The 10,000-nt window shown below is 44.1% G+C and overlaps 2 protein-coding genes across 3 annotated transcripts in view; both read left to right on the top strand.

Moving 5' to 3' along the window:
• LOC144537689 (uncharacterized) overlaps positions 1-3,439 on the top strand; it is a 6,160-nt gene extending 2,721 nt beyond the window's left edge. The window contains exon 4 of the mRNA XM_078281509.1: positions 1,288-3,439. Within this exon, the coding sequence (XP_078137635.1) occupies positions 1,288-2,419 (1,132 nt within the window). The 3' untranslated portion in view covers positions 2,420-3,439. The remainder of the gene's footprint in view (positions 1-1,287) is intronic.
• Positions 3,440-5,944: 2,505 nt separating this feature from the next.
• apmap (adipocyte plasma membrane associated protein) overlaps positions 5,945-10,000 on the top strand; it is a 15,809-nt gene continuing 11,753 nt past the window's right edge. The window contains exons 1-4 of one of the 2 annotated variants that reach the window (XM_078242782.1): positions 5,945-6,200; positions 7,923-8,039; positions 8,610-8,725; positions 8,863-8,955. In XM_078242782.1, the coding sequence (XP_078098908.1) occupies positions 6,109-6,200; positions 7,923-8,039; positions 8,610-8,725; positions 8,863-8,955 (418 nt within the window). In that variant the 5' untranslated portion in view covers positions 5,945-6,108. Of the gene's footprint in view, positions 6,201-7,922; positions 8,040-8,594; positions 8,726-8,862; positions 8,956-10,000 lie in introns of both variants that reach the window. The other variant, XM_078242781.1, reaches the window with a different exon arrangement.

Genomic DNA, 10,000 nt, shown 5'->3' with positions numbered 1-10,000 from the left:
AACACACGCACGCACACACACGCTTAGACACGCGCACACACACGCTTAGACACACACACACAGAAACACACACGCTTAGACACGCGCACACACACGCTTAGACACACACACGCTTAGACACACACACGCTTAGACACACACACACAGAAACACGCGCACACAGAAACACACACGCTTAGACACGCGCACACACACGCTTAGACACACACACGCTTAGACACACACACACACAGAAACACACGCACGCACACACACACGCTTAGACACGCGCACACAGAAACACACACGCTTAGACACGCGCACACACATGCTTAGACACACACACGCTTAGACACGCGCACACACATGCTTAGACACACACACACGCTTAGACACACACACACAGAAACACACACGCTTAGACACGCACACACACACGCTTAGACATGCGCACACACACGCTTAGACACGCGCACACACACGCTTAGACACACACACACAGAAACACACACGCTTAGACACGCGCACACACACGCTTAGACACACACACGCAGAAACACACACGCTTAGACACGCGCACACACATGCTTAGACACACACACACGCTTAGAAACACACACGCTTAGACACACAGAAACACACACGCTTAGACACACAGAAACACACACGCTTAGACACACAGAAACACACACGCTTAGACACACAGAAACACACACGCTTAGACACACACATGCTTAGACACACACACACAGAAACACACACGCTTAGACACGCGCACACACACGCTTAGACACACACACGCTTAGACACGCGCACACACATGCTTAGACACACACACACAGAAACACACACGCTTAGACACACAGAAACACACACGCTTAGACACACAGAAACACACACGCTTAGACACACAGAAACACACACGCTTAGACACGCGCACGCTTAGACACGCGCACACACATGCTTAGACATGCGCACGCTTAGACACACACACACGCTTAGACACGCGCACACACACGCTTAGACACACACACGCTTAGACACACACACGCTTAGACACGCGCACACACATGCTTAGACACACACACACACAGAAACACACACGCACGCATGCACACATACACACATACACACATACACACACATGTCCATGTTTCGGCAACAAAATGTCATTATTTTCATCATCGATAAACTGTATTTTTTTGTTGATGTTTAACCCGGAAATATATGTTCTGATTTCCTATTCTAATATATTTAATAATAATATAATCTTATATAAACTAATGATGTCCATGGTTGTCCACCCAGCTGCCTGTCTGCCCACCGGAGAGTCCACCTGAAGGTCAAACCCTTCAAATGTCCCGCGTGTGACAAAGGCTTCACCACTCGCCGCAGCGTGCACGTCCACCAGCTGACCGTGCACAGAGGCCTGCGTCCGTTCAGCTGCAGCGTCTGCAAGAAGACCTTCAGCCAGCGCGGCGGCCTCCACGCTCACCTGCGGACGCACACGGGCGAGCGGGGCCACGCCTGCGAGCAGTGCGGGAAGCATTTCTCCAGCAGCAGCAGCCTGTCGGTGCATCGTCGCATCCACACCGGAGAGAAGGCCTTCTGCTGCGATGCCTGCGGGAAGAGCTTCAGCGTGGCGGCCAACCTACAGCGCCACAGACTCGTGCACACGGGCCGCCGTGCCTTCAGCTGCGAGGTGTGCGGCCGCAGCTTCACGCAGGCGGGACACCTGAAGGTCCACGCCGCTGTGCACAGCGGGGAGTGTGCGTTCATCTGTAATGCCTGCGGGAAGGGCTTCCAACAGCGTGGCGCCCTGCTAGCACACGAGCGTAACCACGCAGGCGTGAAACCGTACAGCTGTGGCGAGTGCGGGAAGGCGTTTTCCTCGTCCACGTCGCTGAGACGCCACGCGCTGGCACACAGCGGGCGGGAAGCGCACGCCTGCCACGAGTGCAAGAAGACCTTCACCAGCGCCCAGATCCTGAAGACTCACCTGCTTCTGCACACCGGCCGCAAGGCGTTCGCCTGCGACGTGTGTGGGCGCCGCTATAGCTCGCTCAGCTACCTGAAGACGCATCGCCGCAGCCACTCGGAGGAGAGCGCCTTCGGCTGCGTTCAGTGCCAGAAACGCTTCTCCACGCAGGCGAGCGCCAAGCTGCACGAACGCACGCACAGCGGGGAGAAGCCGTACGTCTGCGAGGTCTGCGGGAAGAGCTTCAGCGTGGCGCAGAACCTCGTCAGGCACACACGGGTTCACAGCGGCGAGAAGCCGTTCGAGTGTGGCGTCTGCGGGAAGAGATTCAGTCAGAACAACAACCTGAAGTCTCACCAGCGGGTTCACACGGGGCAGAAACCTTTCAGCTGTGCCGCCTGCGGACGCCACTTCAGCTCCATGAGGAGCGTCAGAGAGCACAAGTGTGTCCCCGCCGAGTAGCGAGTGGGACGTAACAAAATGCTGTAACACGTTACTTGAAGGTATCTACATAAGACATGTAGAGCTGGGCGATAAGAAGAACATCAAATATCACAATATTTAAGACCAAATACATCGATGTCAATGGGCGCTATTGACATCCGGCGGATAGTAGTATTCAGCTGTTATACATCATATCATCTATACAGGGATAGTAGTATACAGCTGTTATACATCATATCATCTATACAGAGATAGTAGTATACAGCTGTTATACATCATATCATCCATACAGGGATAGTAGTATACAGCTGTTATACGTCATATCATCTATACAGAGATATTAGTATACAGCTGTTATACATCATATCATCTATACAGAGATATTAGTATACAGCTGTTACACATCATATCATCTATACAGAGATAGTAGTATACAGCTGTTATACATCATATCATCTATACAGGGATAGTAGTATACAGCTGTTATACATCATATCATCCATACAGAGATAGTAGTATACAGCTGTTATACATCATATCATCTATACAGAGATAGTAGTATACAGCTGTTATACATCATATCATCCATACAGGGATAGTAGTATACAGCTGTTATACATCATATCATCTATACAGAGATAGTAGTATACAGCTGTTATACATCATATCATCTATACAGAGATAGTAGTATACAGCTGTTATACATCATATCATCTATACAGGGATAGTAGTATACAGCTGTTATACATCATATCATCTATACAGAGATAGTAGTATACAGCTGTTATACATCATATCATCTATACAGGGATAGTAGTATACAGCTGTTATACATCATATCATCTATACAGAGATAGTAGTATACAGCTGTTATACATCATATCATCTATACAGAGATAGTAGTATACAGCTGTTATACATCATATCATCTATACAGAGATAGTAGTATACAGCTGTTATACATCATATCATCTATACAGGGATAGTAGTATACAGCTGTTATACATCATATCATCCATACAGGGATAGTAGTATACAGCTGTTATACATCATATCATCCATACAGGGATAGTAGTATACAGCTGTTATACATCATATCATCCATACAGGGATAGTAGTATACAGCTGTTATACATCATATCATCCATACAGGGATAGTAGTATACAGCTGTTATACATCATATCATCTATACAGAGATAGTAGTATACAGCTGTTATACATCATATCATCCATACAGGGATAGTAGTATACAGCTGTTATACATCATATCATCCATACAGAGATAGTAGTATACAGCTGTTATACATCATATCATCTATACAGGGATAGTAGTATACAGCTGTTATACATCATATCATCTATACAGAGATAGTAGTATACAGATGTTATACGTCATATCATCCATACAGGGATAGTAGTATACAGCTGTTATACATCATATCATCTATACAGAGATAGTAGTATACAGCTGTTATACATCATATCATCTATACAGAGATAGTAGTATACAGCTGTTATACATCATATCATCTATACAGAGATAGTAGTATACAGCTGTTATACATCATATCATCCATACAGGGATAGTAGTATACAGCTGTTATACATCATATCATCTATACAGGGATAGTAGTATACAGCTGTTATACATCATATCATCTATACAGAGATAGTAGTATACAGCTGTTATACATCATATCTATACAGAGATAGTAGTATACAGCTGTTATACATCATATCTATACAGGGATAGTAGTATACAGCTGTTATACGTCATATCATCCATACAGGGATAGTAGTATACAGCTGTTATACATCATATCATCTATACAGGGATAGTAGTATACAGCTGTTATACGTCATATAACATACTTTTTTTTTTTTTTGGATTGATTGAAATGTAAACGTATGTCAAGAAAACACAAACGGTCATAATACAGAAAATAAAAACATTACACGAACTAAAACAAAAGGAAAAAGTACCCACTTATTTAATTTTAACTTTTACTTAAGTAACATTTTCCCTGCAGGACGTTTACTGTAACAGAGTATTATTACAGTCTGGTATTTGGTGTGTGTGTGTGTGTGTGTGTGTGTGTGTGTGTGTGTGTGTGTGTGTGTGTGTGTGTGTGTGTGTGTGTGTGTGTGTGTGTGTGTGTGTGTGTGTGTGTGTGTGTGTGTATGTCTGTGTGTGTGTGTGTGTGTGCGTACGTGTGTATGTATGTCTGTGTGTGTGTGTGTGTGTATATGTATGTCTCTGTGTGTGTGTGTGTGTGTGTGTGTGTGTGTCTGTGTGTGTGTGTGTGTGTATATGTATGTCTCTGTGTGTGTGTGTGTGTGTACGTATGTCTGTGTGTGTGTGTGTGTCTGTGTGTGTGTCTCTCTCTCTGTGTGTGTGTGTCTGTGTGTGTGTGTGTGTGTGTGTCTCTGTGTGTGTGTGTGTGTGTGTGTGTGTGTGTGTGTGTGTGTGTGTCTCTCTCTGTGTGTGTGTGTGTGTGTGTGTCTCTGTGTGTGTGTGTGTGTGTGTGTGTGTGTGTGTGTGTGTGTGTGTGTGTGTGTGTGTGTGTGTGTGTGTGTGTGTGTGTGTGTGTGTCTCTCTGTGTGTGTGTGTGTGTGTGTGTGTGTGTGTGTGTGTCTCTGTGTGTGTGTGTGTGTGTGTCTCTGTGTGTGTGTGTGTGTGTGTGTGTCTGTGTGTGTGTGTGTGTGTGTGTGTGTCTGTGTGTGTGTGTGTGTGTGTGTGTGTGTGTGTGTGTGTGTGTGTGTGTGTGTGTGTGTGTGTGTGTGTGTGTGTGTGTGTGTGTGTGTGTGAAGACGTCCATGTTGAAGCCAGAAGATCCAAACCTTAAATCTACATATCATGTTTCATTTCCTGTTGTGTTCTTTAACCCCATTTTAATTTTAGATCCCGACATTTCTGACTAAAACTTCTAAAGGCAGCTTCAATACACGGAGAGAAATACTCTAAATATTTAATACATAACCGCTGCATCCCGAAATCTACGCCTGTAAACGATTGAACGAATGTAGTTTTTTATTCTTCTTTTTAGATTTTTCTTTGGAATTAATTTCTTATTAATTAATTATTTTTTAGGTCTTTTAGATTTTTATTAATATTTCATTTTAATTAAAATAATATTTTAATTAAAATATTTTTTATTAAAAATAAATTTTTCTAAATCTTGATTTATTTCTATTTTTTAAATGTCTTGTACTGATAGATTACATTACATTTTTTAATTCAAATAAGTTTTTTTAAATAAATATTTTTTTCTCACTATTTCGATTCATTTGTATTTTTTTTTAAATGATCGTCTTTTAACGTTTTTTATTTTATTTTTTATCATCTTTTCGATTTTTTTTTTTAAATAATAAAATTAAAATGTTTTAATATCTATTAATTTGGGGTTTTCATTAGTTGTCAGTTATAATCATCACAATTAAAAGAAATAAACACTTAAATATATTAGTCTGTGTGTGATGAATGTTTACAGCGAGCGATGGGTCTTTTATTTTGAAGTCCCAGCCCTCCGGAAGCTGTCAGTTAGCCTACGTTGTAAACAGCCCAACCGCCCCGCTACCGCTAGGATGCTCGCTCGGTTCTCTCCGGCTTTACTCCCCATTTACCCGGGTTAAACCTACACACAGTGAGTCGCTCCAGCCCCAGAACAAAAGCCGAACCGAGCCGAGTTAACCGTCCGAGTCCGGCATGAATGAGACGGAGGGGCTCCGGTTCCGGCGCGTGAACCGACCGCAGGTCATCACCGACGAGCTGCCAGAGAACCGTTCAAAAGGATCCGGGTAAGAAACAGAACCGGGCCCGCTCTTTAGTTGATGTACTTTGGTGTGTTAGACATATGCCGAACATATATTTCGTTTCTAATATATGATAAGATCATAAATATTTAGCATTGTAAACTCGCGTTTTAGCAGGTAAGAGCTTTTGAACTAAAAAACGACAGAATGTTCAATGGGGTCCGGGTTAGAAACAGAACCGGGACCGCTCTGCTGTGACTTCTGACCCACATTCTGGGGTGGACAATAAAACAGAAAACACTGACAATAACGTCACCGTGAGCACGAGTATAAGTATAAGAAAACACAAGTGTAAGAGTGTAAAATCATTTGGTTTTAGCTCTTCAACATTTCACTGACGGCAATAAAACTAGCAATAGACGTTATGGTGTGCGCAAGGAAAGTCAACATCAGATATTAATTTTTCCTTTTAGTTGACGTACTTTGGTGTATTAGACGTATGCCGAACGAATATTTCGTTGCTATTAAGTCATAAAATCTAATAATTACGCATTGTAACCTCATGTTTAACCAGATAAGAGCTTTTGTCCTAAAAAAATGACGGAATGTTCAATGGGGTCTGGCAGCACTGAGGCTGTTTTTCTGTTTCGGAGCAGCCGGAGAACCGTTTCAAAGGATCCGGGTTAGAAACAGAACCGGGACCGCTCTGCTGTGACTTCTGACCCACATCCCGGGGTGGACAATAAAACAGAAACACCGACAGTAACGTCACCATAGCACTAGCTCAGAGGCTCATTGGTTTGATGGATGAAGTTTATTTAAAAATAAAAGATACAATCATTTTAATATATAATTATTATTATTATATTTTTTTTTTAATGAAAATATTTTTTTTATTAGTTTAGTTTGTTTACATGCCATTATTTTTCTATTATTTTAGTTTTTAATTCTTGTAATTCATTTACATTTTTTACTTTAATTTTATTTTAAGTAAAACAAACATTTTTTTAATAAAATAAATTGTTTCCAACGTTTGATTTATTTTATTACATTTTTCTTGTCATTTTTTTTGTGTGTGTGTGTGTGTGTGTGTGTGTGTGTGCCTGTCTCTGTGTGTGTGTGTGTGTGTGTGTGTGCGTGCCTGTCTCTCTCTGTGTGTGTGTGTGTGTGTGTGTGTGTGTGTGTGTGTCTCTGTGTGTGTGTCTGTGTGTGTGTGCGTGGTTGTCTGTGCGTGTGTGTGTGTGTGTGTGTGTGTGTGTGTGTGTGTGGTTATCTGTGCGTGTGCGTGTGTGTGTGTGTGTGCATGTCTTTGTTGATGTAAACAGGTGTAGTGATACTTGTGTTGCTGCTGAGCACAGCTGTGTCTTTGTGACTTCTGACCCACATACGGGGTGGACAATAAAACAGAAACACCGACAGTAATGTCACCGTGTGCTCGCGCTCAGAGGCTCATCTGTGATTGCTTAGATAACAGGGAGTGTTTCTGTGTCATATGTTCAGAACAGCTGATTTCAAACAGGAAGCAGAACCAATCAGGACTCAGGAAAGTTATGTAACTACATACTTTTAACTTTTGGCATTTTGAGTAGGTTTTGATGCTGATACGTTTCTACTTTTGGATGCAGGACTGACGGCTAAAAGATTTCAATGTTAACGTTAATAATACGTTTATTTGATAGAGACAGAGCACGCTAATCAACATCAGTAAACAACTAGATAACGGAAACATGGCGGATGAATGGACGTCCCTCTTGTCTCCTCTCTCAGGACGTACAGCGGGAAGGTTTTCAAGGTGACTCTGATCTCTCTGGGCTGCTTCCTGCTTCTTCCTCTCCTGGTCATCATCCTCATCATCGAGTCACCAATCCACCCTGAAGTGTTCAGGTGAGAGAGAGACACACACACACACACACACACACAGAGACACACACAGAGACACACACACACACAGACACACACACACAGACACACACAGACACACACACACACAGACACACACAGACACACACACACACAGACACACACACAGACAACCACACACAGACACACACACAGACAACCACACACACACACAGACACACACACAGACACATACACAGACAACCACACACACACACACACACACACACACACACAACCCCACACACACACACACACAGACAAGCCCACACACACACACAGACAACCACACACACACACAGACACACACACACACACACACACACACACACACACACACACACACAGACACACACACACACACACACACACACACAACCACACACAGACACAACCACAGACACACACACACACACAGACAACCACACACACACACAACCACAGACACACACACACACACACAGACAACCACAGACAGACACACACACACAGACACATAATATAATTTTATTGTAATGTAGTATAATGACTATGATGTAGTATCATTGTGTTCAGTCTGAAGGAGCCTCCGCTGATGAAGGGCTGCTGGGAGCCCAACCTCAAGCTGCGAGACGCTCAGAGACTTTTTGAGGACCAGATCGCAGGACCGGAGTCCATCGCCAACATCGGAGGTCAGTGACCCCTGTCTCTGTCTTCTCTCTGTCTCTTGTCTCCAAATGTTGACCCCTGTCTCTGTCTTCTCTCTGTCTCTTGTCTCCAAATGTTGACCTCTGTCTCTGTCTTCTCTCTGTCTCTGGTGTGTCTGCAGATGTTTTGTATGCTGGAACAGCTGACGGGAAGATCGTGAAGCTGGTCGGTCGAAGAATCATCACGGTGGCGAGACTCGGGAAACTTCCCTGTGGTGAGAAACACACACACACACACACACAGGCAGAGACACACACACACAGACACACAGACACACACACACACACACACAGGCAGAGACACACACACACAGACACACAGGCAGAGACACACACACACACACACACACAGGCAGAGACACACACACACAGACACACAGGCAGATACACACACACACACAGGCAGAGACACACACACACAGACACACAGGCAGAGAGACACACACACACACACACACACACACAGGCAGAGACACACACACACACACACACAGGCAGAGACACACACACACACAGGCAGAGACACACACACACGACACACAGGCAGAGACACACACACACAGACACACAGGCAGAGACACACACACACACACACACACAGGCAGAGCACACACACACACACACACACACACAGGCAGAGACACACACACACACAGGCAGAGACACACACACACACACAGGCAGAGACACACACACACACACACACACAGGCAGAGACACACACACACACACACACACACAGACACACAGGCAGAGACACACACACACACACGGGCAGAGACACACACACAGCACACACAGAGACACACACACACACACACAGGCAGAGACACACACACACACACACAGACACACAGGCAGAGACACACACACACACGCAGGCAGAGACACACACACACAGGCAGAGACACACACACACACACACACACACACACAGAGACACACACACACAGGCAGAGACACACACACACACACACACACACACACACAGAGACACACACACACACACACACACTCACTCTCCCACCGTATCTACTATCAAATAAAGGGAAAAGCCCCAAAAAGTCAAATATATTGGATGCTATTACTGCATGTCTCATATAGTGTCTCTCTAAAACGTTCCCCAGCCATCATAGACAGGACGTTTATTAAGGTTTATTAAGGAAGGTTATTAAGCTTCCTTCAGGCTCTACCCGTTAACCTGCTCTGATGTTTCCTCCTGTTGCTTCACTCTGGAGCTTTAACATCTGAGACATGTTG

Source organism: Sander vitreus, chromosome 23 (assembly GCF_031162955.1).
Source record: "Sander vitreus isolate 19-12246 chromosome 23, sanVit1, whole genome shotgun sequence".
NCBI classification, from domain to species: domain Eukaryota; kingdom Metazoa; phylum Chordata; class Actinopteri; order Perciformes; family Percidae; genus Sander; species Sander vitreus.
This window is presented reverse-complemented; position numbering and strand designations above follow the sequence as displayed.